At 44.0% G+C, this 14,355-nt stretch overlaps 1 protein-coding gene across 2 annotated transcripts in view; it reads right to left on the bottom strand.

Annotated features, from left to right (window-relative positions):
* Positions 1-2,185: 2,185 nt before the first annotated feature.
* CEP43 (centrosomal protein 43) overlaps positions 2,186-14,355 on the bottom strand; it is a 36,097-nt gene continuing 23,927 nt past the window's right edge. The window contains exons 10-12 of one of the 2 annotated variants that reach the window (XM_069487760.1): positions 9,427-9,466; positions 8,463-8,556; positions 2,186-4,188 (exon numbers count right to left, since the gene is read on the bottom strand). In XM_069487760.1, the coding sequence (XP_069343861.1) occupies positions 4,114-4,188; positions 8,463-8,556; positions 9,427-9,466 (209 nt within the window). In that variant the 3' untranslated portion in view covers positions 2,186-4,113. Of the gene's footprint in view, positions 4,189-8,456; positions 8,557-9,426; positions 9,467-14,355 lie in introns of those variants that run through there. The other variant, XM_069487761.1, reaches the window with a different exon arrangement.

Genomic DNA, 14,355 nt, shown 5'->3' with positions numbered 1-14,355 from the left:
TGCCCTCCGCACCTGCCACGTGTGGGGAGGCGCGTGCACGATCATGCCGCGTCTGCGGTCCGCACCTCCACGCCGTCCCCGGTCCCGTCCAATTCTAATGCCCCCTGCCCCCTTCGCTCGGGGACAAGGTGCCTTCAGAGCACGAGTCCCCCCATCTCCCTTCTTCGGCGGAAGGATCAAAACCTGAACGCCCTCCCACCGCACGTCTTTCCTCGTGGCGGTAAGAAGTAGGGGAAGGACAGTTTTTCGGTAACGGCTGGACTCCCTCGACGTTAACTTTTGTCGCCGCTGGAGAGCGCTGGCCGAGTCCCTTGCTGCTCTTGTGGCATCCCGGTCTTTTTCTGTACGGAGAGTTCTTCGAGCTTACCTTTGAGGGGACCCATGTTTGTGAGTCGTCCCATCACTCAGCCTTACTACTGAATGTCTGAGCCCAATAATTTTTAATTAAAAATGGTTTGGAGTATATCTCTTTGTTAGCAACCTCTTTTAGGTACAAGTTATCTCAGATCTCTGAGTAGCATCATTAGGTCTGTCTTAATCAGTCTGGGCTGCTGAAATGCCTTAGACTGGGTAGTTTATAAATAGAAATGTATTGCTGGCAGTTCTGCAGGCTGGAAGCCCAGGATCAAGGCGCCGCAGATTTTGTGCCTGGAGAAGGTGGCTTCCTCATAGATGGTGCCTTCTCGTGTGCCCCATGCACAAGTGTGAACGAGCCCCCTGGTGCCTCTTTTATAAGGGCACTAATCCCACCACGGAGGCTCCACTCTCTTGACCTCATCACCTCCCATCACCATCACAGGGGGTTCGGTTTCAGCACATGAATTTTGGAGGACACTTAGCAGGTTTTTCAATTATCTTGTTCTTTGTTTTCTCCAAGTTCTCTTCATCTCAACCTTTTGTGACATGGAATTCACTTTCGTTAAATGTTAGATATCCTTCTAGGACAATTCCTACATAAATGCAGCTGCCCTAGGTTTCCTCTGCACTTTTGTCTCCCCTAAAATGCCTCTTCCTAGAATGGGGAGATGGCAGTGAGGACTGTTTGGACAGGGGTGGGATGAGTGTACATGGCAGAGAAAAGATGGAACCTCTCCCCACCCCGTCCCACACAGGAGGCTTTCCCTTGGGCTGCGTGTGCTTTTCTCCGGAGCAAGTGACTCCCTGCTTGTGTCCTTGCAGGCCCAGCAGGGCAGTCCAGTCACTTTTGAGGGCTGCTTCACTTTTCCTTTGTGCCAACATCCACACCAGAGCCACGAGCAGAGGGCACGGCCTTCAGAGAGCCTGGGTGGTGGGGAAATTCATCAGATGACCTTCTGAAGCGGAGCCCCCTCTTGCCACCACGTGTGCAGACTTGAACCGAGGGTCCTCCCCAGGTTTGGGATAAGGACAGCCGTCCCCCCAGAATTGTGTAGCACTGTGCCAGGGACACAGCTGCCCAGGCAGAAACTACATGCTCCAGGCCTCTTTGCCAGTGTTCAAAGGCCTGTTTACAACCCCACAGATACTTCACCGAGTACATACCAGGGGCCAAATGCTGTTCTAGGTATATGGTAGTTTAAAAAAATCCCTGCTCTCATGGAGCATGTAGACAATAGAAAAGAACTATGTAATATAAATAAGCCAGACCAGTTCAGAGTGATGAAAGATGAATAAAATGCAAGAGGTAAACACAACAGCGGTGGGGTCGCGGGGAGACGGACATCTCCTTCAGGTCTTGAAGTTCCTCTGACAATGAGACAGAAACAAACCAGCCTCTTGTGCAGTGCTGGGGGAAGGACATTCCAGACAAGGGAAGGCAAAAACAAACGTCTTCAGATAGGAGTGAATTCAGCAGACTCAAGGCTCGGAGAGGCCCGCGCAGCTCAGGGCACACTGCAAGGCAGAGAGGGTGTGAGCAACATGTGCTGGCCGGAGCCAAGAGCAGTGTCTGAACAATGGATGCGGGTTACTCTTCCAAACTACACAGCAGAAAAGGCATGAGAGAATATAAACAAAGTAAGAATAAAGGGTCTTTATTCATTTGTAGCTATCAGTAAAATGAAAGGCCTAGCATTTTTAAAAGTCCACTGTAAAATACAGGTTACCATAAAAATGTTTATTTTTTAACAAAAAGAAAACACTACCACATGCAAAATCTGTCACTTCACATCTTAAAAGTTTAACAGGTTGATAAGATGTAATCAAGTACGTGTGGAAATAAAATTTTTTCATAGCTGAATTTTAAGTCATTCAAAATTATTCAGTATGTTGTATGTAGTGTTGACAGCAAAGAATGTTGGCATTTTTCTCCCTACCCTCCCAAATATTATCATAAGTTCTGATTCTTTGGGTAATATTCATAGAAAAGTGACAAATTTCAGACGCTACTGTTCAAAAGTTCTCCACAAATTTACGAAGCCCCATCTTTCTTTCCATGCCTTCAAATCATTTCACTGATACCCAGCTCCCGCCAAATATTAAAGCACACGCTGCACCCAGATTCCAGAGGGCCAGGACAGAACTACAGTGCGTTTAGAAAGTGACTCTTTACAGGGATGACACACCAAGAAACGCAGGTTATAACAAGCACGTTGGGGGACTTTCAGCATCGAGATTACATCTTCACAAAGCACTGTGTGTTTCACACACCAAGGACATGAAAGCCCCGGTGAGACTGAGATCGCCACCCACAAACCGACCTCAACACGGCCTCCAGGCTGCTCTGGCCCATTTCGTGTCCTACTTCCTTTTGATGTTTGTGGCTCAGTTTCACTTACGCTTTAAAAAACTAGATTCTGTTACATAATCCTACTCCTTACATTTTCATTTCCTCTATATTTTAGAGCTCCCCAATTTGTTTGTAATATTTAGGCTAGTATGCAACGGAAAAACTGGCATTATGCAAACCAGGGAGTCTGCTCACTTACTGTGATCAACAAATTATGTCTAATTTGCTCCTTTTATTAACAAAGGCAAATTTTCATAAAAAGCCATATTCAATTAAAATTAAAATATACAGAAACTCAACATAATCATAGCTTTACTTATATTTATATGAACATGCATGCATTACTCCAAGGTTTTTTTTCCCTATTTGCACATTTTTAAACACTTCAGAATTATAAATGTCAGTGACCTACATAATAGCAGCACAATGCTTAACAGTATAAATAAGACAGCTGGAAATTCCATTATTGGCTCTATTTTTAAGGAGTTACAATGAAATTATGTACCATATACAAAGCCTGTCAAACTGAACATGGTCTTAGGCCATTACTACTATTTCATTCCAATTTGGATTTTAATATAATTAACTTACAGATCTGAAATAAAAGCACTGCTTAATGGTTTCAGATGCATTCTGGTATTTAGTATGTTTCAAGGAATCTTTACAAACAATAAATTTTAACTCTAACGAAGAGAACCTGTGATTAAAGCTGCACAGACGACAGGGGAAGCAGCGACTGCACACGTTACCTGTTCCTGACAATTCTATGAACTAAAAGTCTTAACTACCTCTACATTTCTTTAAAACAAGCAAAACTGAACAGCACACACAAGATTACTTTAATATAACCGTAGTGGTCTAACAAACCTTCCAAATGGAAGGAAATACAAAATAAAGTTGACACAACAAATTTAACTTATATTAACAGTATTACAAATTTATCAGGTCATTTTGCCAACCATATGCAGAACCACCTAATATCAAAGTATACGACGTAAGCTCTGACTCCAGATGGCTAAAGCCAAGGTCTCCAAAGGTCCTGTGCACCAGCAGCCACGCACAGAGCTGCGCAAACCTACGGCTTTATTGACACTTTTCATCACGCTCTTAACACGGATGCTTTCAGGAGTTTCCTCCCTATAATGAACTTGAGCATAATCAATTTCCATAAAGAAATGTATACCTAAACCAAATTAAGAATATTAAATCTTCTACACACGGGCTCAAATAGGAAGTATTTTGTTTAGTAAAATGAAAAGTTAATTTTTAAAAATTTCTGCAGTCTCTTTGAAATGCAAGGCACCAATAGGGAGCAGACATTCCAGCAAAGAGTGATTGTCTGGGGACAAAGATGGAGCTGATCAGTCCTTTGTCATCTGTTACTCAGAGCACCTCCTTCTTCACGTCTACGCGACGTCTTCCAGATAATCTGCAACATCGCTGAGCTGGGACACGGTGAGGTCCTGGGTGAGGTCGTCAAGCTTCGTTGTTCGGAGGAAAGAAAAGAGTTAGTGTCGGAATGCAAGTGGGGTCTGAAGTAATTTATATGGCTATAATCAAACTGTTATTTTATACTATATAAACTGCCATATTTAAACTTCATAAAATAGGGGGAGAAATCTGAACTGCTGAGAAGTGATTTGCCTAAAATCATGTATCTAATAAATGAGTGTAGTCTTCTTTTACACTGATTATACTCTCAAATATTTCAAGTGAAAATTAAAAATAAAACATCCTAGACATTATTCCAATTTAATCAGGAAACTGAAATTGGTGGAAGATTTTATAAAACTTCCTTAATTGGGCACAGTCCCAATGTGTGATTCTGTTCATAGTAACGATCACTCCATGAATTGCCAACTCTCTAAAATAGTAATTTATCCCATTAAATTTTATTGAAATTCATTAAAATGTACAATAGTCTCATTTGAAAACTATTATTTCCTATATTTTTATATGATGGTATATAATGTTAAGTTTATAACACCACACTTAAAACACGGCATGACACCTTTCAATCCTGTGTCAGCTGAAGCCAGAGTGAGTCGCCCTTTAGAGGCTGACAAAAAGCAAATGGGCAGACACGAGGGCCCACGGGGTCTCGAGATGCCCAGGCTCGGTTCCCAAGTACAGAAATCAGTAATTGCTATTTTTGTCACACTAGAAAGTAAACTAGAAAGTGAGCCTCATTAGCCGAAATATACACATTTATTTCTATAAACTTAAGACGACAGAGAAAGGAAATAGGCATTTAAGCATAAGGAGGGCTGAGAACACATTGTATCTACAGTAAGGAAAACCCACAGGTCACGAGATAGGCTCCAGGATATCAACAGCACAGTGGGAGGTCCCACCAGTTGCTGAGGAAGGACCTTCCCAGCTGCAGCCAGACTCATCTCCGTCCAGATAAAGCAGCCGAGCAGGGGCACAGCCACACCTTCCTCATTTATGTATCACAGTGGATATTTTCTCCACGCCACGGCCAAGGGAAGTAGCTACAGCCGGCAAAGCCTGAAATGTTTACCACCTGGCCTTAGGGAAAGTTTGCCAGCACAAGAATGAGAACACCTTGCAGAAATGACACGGTCTCATCTTGAGAGCCTGTGAGATGCTCTTATCTATCTGTTCATCTACCCCCTTCGTATCTTCTCATTTTGTTATTTTTTCGATATAGAGAAATATAAGTTAGAAGTAAAATCCTTTCAGATAAATAAGCCCTCTCCCTCCCACCTGGTCCCAAAGTAGCCTTGGTGTAAAACTGTTACAAAGAAAAGTATTAGGAATCTTAATTAAAGTTGTTATATATTCAATCCAAATCCAGTTTACACAAAAACTGAAAATGTCAGAAAAGCCTGCAGACTGTGAAACTGATTCTGATACCGTGGAACTATATTTTGTCCTTCCATCATCATTAAAGAATGCAATCAGTAACGTATTCTTTAATATTTGCAAAATAATCAAGTACTATTATTAATACTGATGATAAACTATAGATGAGATTGAACTGAGGAAAAATTATAGGTAGAAAAAGATCTTTGTTAATCTAGATAATGCAGTTATCTGAGGTTTTTAAATTTAGTTTTGATTTAAGGCAAAGAAAATCCATAGTAACAACCAAAACCTTCCAAAGAACAGCTTAACTTAACAGAAGGTGTTTACCACCAAGTAAAGGAAAGTGTACGAACAACGGCTAACTAGAAATACATGGCTATTTAATGCTTCATAGCAGCTATTTACTTCAAAACTATAAAAATAGATTTTTCACATCACAAAACAAAAATATCTAAAAGATACATTTTGATTCCTGGAAAGGAAATTAAGGATCTCCATGGTAGCAAACTTAATACAACTCAACAGTGAAGAATATTTCACAAGATTTTGAAAAGCTTTTTAAAGTGCAAATGTTCATACGTTTGCTGTGCAGTAGTAACAGAAGCCTGGCGTGCGCACTCTCGGCCACTTCCTCTTGACATCTGCTTACGCCACTGCTCGTGCGGCTCCTGTGCAGAGACCACCCTGGGCCTCTGCTGCCCAGTGATCCGCTGTCACTTCTGCTCCAAAGTCACGTTCCAACAGCCTGCTCCGCACAACACGCTGTCTCTACACATGGTGCCTCCAGGGAAGCCCTGGAAGCAGAGCTGACGGACATGTCCCACCATCTCTCACACTACCCCTCTGTTCACGTGGCCCTCCCCAGCCAATGCAGAACCAAGTCAGAGTCGATCTTTCAAAATCCAGGTCGAATATTAGCTCCTGCTCCTGAGTTTTCATAGTCCATGAATAACAAACATTTTAATAGCACTTGTCACTTTCTTTGATGTTCATTTGTGTGTATGACTTTTCTCTCCCTGATGCTATATAAACTTGAGGGAAGTAGTCTATATTACCTGATTTGTGGCTACAACAGAAATAGTAGTATCAACGAACATTCACTGAACGCCTACTCTGCTAAGCACTGAGCTGCATGCCTTTCACACTTATCTTTAATTTTTACAACCTCCATGACCCTTGCAAAACAGATATGAGAAAGCTAAGGCCCAGTTAGTTAAATAACTCGGCCAAATGTGCAAGTGCTAAGTTGTGGCCCCAGGACTCAAACCCAGATCTGATGAACTTACAAAACTCGGCCAATCCACCGTGCTCCCTCCTCTCACATCCCACATACCTAGCACTATGCTTTCTAAACAGTAAGTGATTAATACATACTGGTTTTGGTCACCTTGGCTAAAAGGTGACCAAACTCTTTGCTGTGAGAATACAGCAAAGAATACAAATACTTTTGTATTCTCCAGGTGCCTAGTATCCGTTCTCTGCACAACGGTCATTAAAAAATGTTGACTGATGAAATACAATGACCATCAAAGTCCACTGTATGTAAAAGGTTGCTAATAAGCAGCGTGATTACATAAAGTTAAGATTAAGCGAAAACTCCTAGAGCGCGCATGTGGCGCCAAACCCAGTGAAAGCAGAACCCAATGAGCAGCAGCCCTAAGCAAGCCCAGTCTCCCGGACAGGTGCACACATGGAAGTTGTCCAAGGCCCCCAACGGCAGATCGATGCTTACACCTCCACTTCGACCCACTCAATTCCACAAATCATAGCTCAAGAGTCACCTGTTCAAGTCCTCTACCTCACATTCTTAACCCTACTTTGAAATGTGTGATAATACCAAGAGGCTGAGCTAACGGATGAACTCAGCAGTAACTCTATCAAGAAAACTGACTTTAAATGATCCTTCTGTTTGGCATAACTTTAAAGCAACAATTTTAGGACTCCTAAGGATGAAATAGGTGCATTTGTAAGAGAAAGACATATTACCGTAAGTCTGTATGTGTCGGAGATCGGAGAAGGTACCTTACATATTATCACTTCACCTTCCAAACAGCCTACTAGTAAGTAGTAATACTTCTATTTTCAAGTAAGGAAACTGAGGACTGAAGGGTAAAGCTTGCTCATGAAAACACAATACATGAAAGAGCAAGAAAGCAAACCAGACTTTGTTGCCTCAGACTGTGTTGTTCCACTGTGAAATGCTGCCTCTCTCCAAGGCCTTCTCCCTGCGTGATGAGCACAGCACTCGGAAACTCCCACCTCCTTCTGGAAAGCAACAGCCACCTCCCGGCTACAGCAGCCCACAGCACGCAAGGCAGACGCGCCTGCGCTGCACACAACAGCGCCACGTGGACACTGACACATGACTCTGAGGTGCTACAGCTTGTCACCTAAGTACATTGTGTCCTCTGCCCACACAGAAAGATCAAATTTGGATCTCAAGTATGGACCCCAATTTTACACTCCGAGAGGCTGTGCCGCGCCGTCTCCGTGGGTTTCCGGCCCAGCCTGGCTCTCCTGCTCGGATGCTGCCACTGGCCCTGAGGCGGCCACACACCCTGCACTCTGGTCCCAGCTGCATCCGTGTCCCCAGCCCTCCTCCCGACCCTGACCCACGCCAGTGCTCGGTGTGACCAGCCCCGATCCATCGTGGCCCCGTAACTCACGGCCATCCCAGTGCCCCGAGGACAGCCCTCGGACGTTCCAGAAGCACTCAGGTACCAAACGGAGGAACAGGTGGAAACAATCTTACATATCAATACTTATTAAAGACATTCTTCATAAACTTGGACCAGGTAACTCTGTCATGACATTTCATGATTTTCAACCATTTTTCCACAAAGTAGTATAAATTTTTGAAGCTTTATAATAAGTCGACGGATAGAAAAAAAGCGCATTGTATGGGAAATGCAGAACATCATACTTTGTCACTGGTATTGATGTCATCTATTTCCACAGAAAGGTCTTCAATCTCTTCACCGATACTTATTTCACTTTTTTCTGAGCGATGGCTAGTACTAATTTCAGGAAAGAAAAAAAAGTAAGAACTCTAAAAAAAAACATTCAAAGAAAATAACTACCATTCTTCAAACCTTCAGATATTTAATACTCTAAGTAAAATTAACTATTATTAACTTCATACTCATTATCTCACTTGACCCTTAAATAACTTAGCAAGGGCAGCAGCAAGTTAATTTAACATCAGCTAGGTTCATAACGGTGACTTTGTTCACAAAGGCAAGAAAGAAACAAATCCAGATTTTTAAAATTTTTCTGCTACATCATTTTCTCCTTCAAAAAAACCTGTATAATCAATTATTCTGTTAAAAAAAAATAAAGACAAATTTCCAACTGAAAAACACCTGTCAATTAAATAAAATTCTCAGGCATTTAATTTAAATTTCTATCATATTCACAAATATTATTTCTGCATTATTAGCCAAATCATAGATTATATCACCTTTATATATACAAGAAAGTTAACTGAAACAAAGTATTAAGAAATGTCATCTAAGTTGAAACATAATTTAAGAGGACAACTGTTTTAAGCTGAATGTAGACAATTTCCACCACGAAGAGACGGTGAAGGGAGAAGAGCACGTACAACGTGGTACTGAACTGCTCCCAAGTGATCCAAGTCAGTCTGCCAGTGTTGTTTCTCCTATTCTTACCGAGTTTCTTGAATGTAACATAGAGCCCATAATCTAATGTAAAAACCAAAAGCATGTTCCAAAGTCAAATATATAATTTTGGATTAGCTACCTTCAAGCAAAATGAATAAGAGAATCAAATATACTAAAATCAGCACCAATGTAATTTTGTCTTATCTGTGTTGAGAAAATGTATACATACATACATACATAGATATTTGCCCAACTATTTCTTACCTATTAAAATCATCAACATAGTCATCGTCTTCTCCAGTCCCTGATAAGTTTAAGAAAAGATACATGTTATATTTACACACACACACACACACACGCACATCACAATGTACCTACAATTAAATATACATATTTCTTTAAACAGAAAAAAAGAACCTACATAGATGATTTATACTGCATCGTTAAAAAAGAAGTCCCAAACACCAGAAATATTTTTAACATCTATAATACAAAGGCAAACAACAAAGTGAACTACCTACGAAATAATAAACCGTCATAAGTGATCATACCACGTCCTAAAACGTGCTCAATGCCTCAGCTCCACTCCGGTCCTCCCCAGTGAGAACCGCGGGGCATGCTCCCCGTTAATGACGCCCTTTGACCTGATGGGTACAGCAACAGCAAGTCATCACCAACACCCTCCAGTTACCTTTTTTTGAACTACTGAGACTTTTCAACTCGATACTTATTACAGAATAAACACTAATCATGAGGTGTGACAAGGAAACTGAGCACAGCAAATAACACCGCAGTCAGACAGGCTCACACCTCAGCACCCGCCCCCCAGCAGCTCTACAACCTCGGGGAAGTCGGGTGCCCTTTCCGGGCGGTGTCCCCAGCCACGCCAATCACAAGGTTAGCAGGAGGATCCGTGCACATGATGTGCTCCACAGAGACCCGGTCCCCAGCAAGCCCCTAATAAAAGGGAACCTCTGCAGGGGAGACGCCGACTGACGAGGCAGCGTTGCCGGCTTCTCACACCGCCCCGCGAGGGCAGACGGAGCGAGCACCTTGCAGACGGATTTGAGGCTACACGGGACAGATTTACGAACACGCTGCCATTCCCTCCATGCTTTCTGTGGGCTAGCTGAGGAAACAGCGTTGTCAACCGCAAGGCAGAGACACGGAGTTAAAATGTGAATGCAGAGCACATGAAGACACGCGGGAATTCAGCATGGCCACAAGCAGAAGACGGAGATCGCACAGAGAAATTGTGGCTCAGCAGAGAGCGGTTCCAAGATGCCACGGGCCCTGTCCTTGCTCCTTCACAGCATGAGACCAGACTGTCTCCACACTGGTTATAGTTGAGGGATTCAGGTTTTGGACAGGCAGTTTGACAAGATAATTCTCCTAAATTAAATCCCACGATTAACTTATTCATCTATCAAATATGTGACTGACTCCTTGTCCCCTGGGCTATGGCAATGGCTGAGACGTATCTCTGATCTCCAGGAGCTAACACCCCAGTGGGAAGAAAGAGGCAACATGGTGGAACAAGCTGCAAACCGTGAGGGCGACTGGGGGAACTCTCTGAGGCAGCAGCTGAGCTGACACCTAAGAAGGCACCAGGGGGACCAATTATTAGGGACAATATGTTTCAAGAGGAGGAAACACGTGAAAGGCCCTGAGGTGGGGCAGGTGTGGTGGTCTGCAACGCCGCCAGTGAGGAGCTACTATAACCAGACAACACTGACTGTGGGGCAGAGCTGGGGGTACGACAGGGGTGGGGACCAGATGGGTTGGCAGAAGCCAGCTCCACCAGGGCCTGGCAGGTGCTAGTCAGGATTTTAGCCCAAATGCAAAGGGAAGCTCGTCTGGGGGTCGGGGAGACAGGAGGGAAAGAGAACAGGGAGGCACGATCTGATTTCTGTTTTCCCACAGATACCACTGACCACTGCAAAAGCAATGTGTTTAAGGGAGGCAAGAATGAAAGTAAAGAAAACACAAGGTGTCACAGAAGCCCAAGCCAGAGGTGACTGGGGCAGGTGTCCTACAGATAGGACGGATAAATGCTATGCGGTGGGAAGAAGTGAATATAAAAAAATGAAGAAAACAAGAATCAATGTTACTGCTACCTGTAAAGCATGGCCAGCAATGATCAGGAATCTCTGATCATAAGGAGCTGGGGATCGGGAGCCAAGTTTGTTTCCGGGTTGCTATCCCCTCTGGAATAAAGGGCCTGTCTCCACTGCTAGCCTCAAAGATTAAGGGGATGCAAGAGCTTGCGAGAAAGCAGGCACTGTCAGGCAGGGCAGAGGAAGAGCAGGAGGGGTGGAAATCTCCTGATTGTACACACCCACGGAGGTGGCCAGTTTGCAAGTGCCAAGAAAAACTAGCAGGGGCAGCTACTAAAACCTGAGAGCTTCAAAGACAGAGAGTGGAATGGCGCCAGTGCAGACAGCTGAGTGGACACTGAGCTAAGGTGTGGGGACAGGTGGGGTGCCGCCTGGACTTAGCGGATGCTAACTGGTTTCCCCCCTTCCAGCATTTGTAGCCAACCCAAAACATATTTACCAAATAATGCATGACAACACATTAGATTCTGACTTCCTGGTTATGCATTACACAGCATTACTGTACCTTAACAAGTCAGTGTCAAAATGAGTGGGCTTAACAGAATATATACAGGCTAAGCATCCCAAATTTGAAAATCTGAAATCCAAAATTCTCTAAAATCTGAAAATTTATGAATGCTGACATGACGCACAAAGGAAATGCTCACTGGAGCATCTGGGATTTCCAGATGTCAGATGCTCCACTGGCCAAGTATAATGCAAATATTCCACAACCTGAACTCCAAAAAGCCTCTGGTCCAAACCTTTTGGAAAACGGGTATGCAACCTGCACTACATTACTTGAAACTAGCGGTTGACAAACTTTGGCCCAGAGGCCAAAGATTCCTGTTGTCTTTGTTTTCTAGTATTCTTTCCTCCCCACCCGAGACCACCCATCTGTCCTACTGGCAGGATCCTTCACCCAAGTCCTTGCCATCTCTGGCCTGGTCTCCGCGACAGCCTGTTTTCCTTCCTTCATTCGTCACTCTGGGCAACAACCCACTTTTGTTAGGCCTATGAGCCAACAATGGCTTTTACATTTTTAAAGGATTATTAAAAAAAAAAAAACCAACACACAAATATGTGACAGAGACCACCTGTCCCACAAACCCCAAAAGATCTATCTGGCCCTGTACAGAAGTGTAGCAACTCTTGCTTCAAACCTGCAGAGTGCCTGTCTAGAAACTTCCATCTGGGCAACTCTGATTAGTATTCACCTGCCTGCCAAACTAAAACAGGTTGTGCTCTAAAGTTTTATTTGTAAATTATTTCTTTGGAATGCAGAATTTATTTTCCCATTAAAATGATATTTAAATAATGTCTAAATAATCTGTAGGCAGTAAAACACAGTGGTTAGGGCTCCTTGGTGACATATCAGGATTCTAAAGCAGTATGATCTTAGGCAAGTTATTTAATGTAGGTCCTTCATCTGTAAAAATGGAGATAATAAGAAAACCTACCTCATAGGATAAGAATTAAGTAAGTCCTTGGGCAGTGCCAGGCACGTATCACTAACATCATTACCCTAGGCTAGTCCACTAATGTCTACACATTACTTAAAACACCTATAGTACTGTATGTATATTTACAATGGAAAAAAACCCCAAACAGAAGACAACATTGTTGCAATACCATTAAACAAAACTAAATAAAACTGTTTACTGAATCCTAATGCCTGGCTCAGCTAGTAAACTGGTCCGTCTTACCTGTACGACTACCCAAATTCCTAGCCAAGGTATGTCAAGGTCCCAACAGAGAGCGAGGTGAAGCTGTATGCCACCATTCTACCCTATGGGGCAGCTCCAGGGCAGCCACCTCCCCCCAGGATGAGAACTCCCGGCAGCTCCTCCGCAGGAGCAGGGCAGGAAGCCCCTGCTTTGACAAGAAAGCAGAATAGTCAGAGAGGGAAGCCAAAAGGCCTGGCAACAGAGTGAAACACAGAAGTGAAACACAAACACCAGAACAGGAAGGGGACAGGGCAGCTGTCCAGGTGCAGAGGTCAGGAATAGAATTTCCAGGTGGTGGTGATCCAGGCAGGTGGGTGGAAAAGAACACGTCCACTGCAGACACAGCGCACCTACCGGGGCAAGAACAGAGCAAGGCCGGGGAGCAGGCCCAGCTCGCTGGCCAGCCCGCAGCCCACAGGCACAAGGAGCAGAGGGCAGTTACCGAACTGCAGGGCACTGTGCGGAACGAGAACCCGGGCAGCACAGGGAACAGCTATTCTTCTGCAAATGGGGGAACAAAGTAACATAAAAGGGAAACTAACAATTTACTGGGCACCTGGCATGCCAGGCACTGTACTTTATGTATGCATACATATTTAAATCCTGTTTGCTCTTCAAAACAAGGTAGATGTTATTAGTTCCACTTAACAGATGAGGAAATAGAAGCTCAATTTAGCTACCTACCCTACCCACCAATCAGTGCCACATCTGGGATTTTCACTCACATCTATCCAGCTCCAAACCCAAGTTCTTTGCACTATCAGAAATGTTTCTCCAGAAGTGGGAAGGGCATTCTCTGAGCTGCCCCCTCAGACATGCCTGATGTTTTAACAGCAAAGCGCATACAGGTGACTCGTCCTTCTTTCGCACCAACCTGCCTATGAAGCTATGTTTCGAAGCTCCCAGGACAGGATGTGGCCAAGGGGAACTCAGGCTGCTCCATTTACTCAGGTCAGCCACTAAGTTCGCCTAAGGTATGCCTACCATGGCTGCTACAGTCCTGCACAGAACAGAAAACTGGATGAGAACCATGTTCTTGATATGGCCAGGGGCTCAGTAATGTTCACCAGGAGACTCTCACTTCCGTAGGATCGAATTTACTTATGTGGCAGACCTACCAACTTCTGCTCCATGTCATAGAACTGAACACATCTCACAGTATCTCTTGACAAGTCTGTGTCCCCAGTAGACTGAACTCCCTCAGGCCTGGACCACGTGCTCCCAGCACCTAGAGGATGACTCTGCCTCCGCACAACTTTCAGTCCGACTGAAATCTCTCCCCTTCTCCCTGTGCATGTCCTCACCACGCAGTCTTGGCACAGACGCCAGCTCCTGTAAGAGGCCTGCTCTGAATGCCTAGCCCAGGTGAG

The sequence above is a fragment of the Eulemur rufifrons genome, chromosome 15, assembly GCF_041146395.1.
Source record: "Eulemur rufifrons isolate Redbay chromosome 15, OSU_ERuf_1, whole genome shotgun sequence".
NCBI lineage: Eukaryota > Metazoa > Chordata > Mammalia > Primates > Lemuridae > Eulemur > Eulemur rufifrons.
This window is presented reverse-complemented; position numbering and strand designations above follow the sequence as displayed.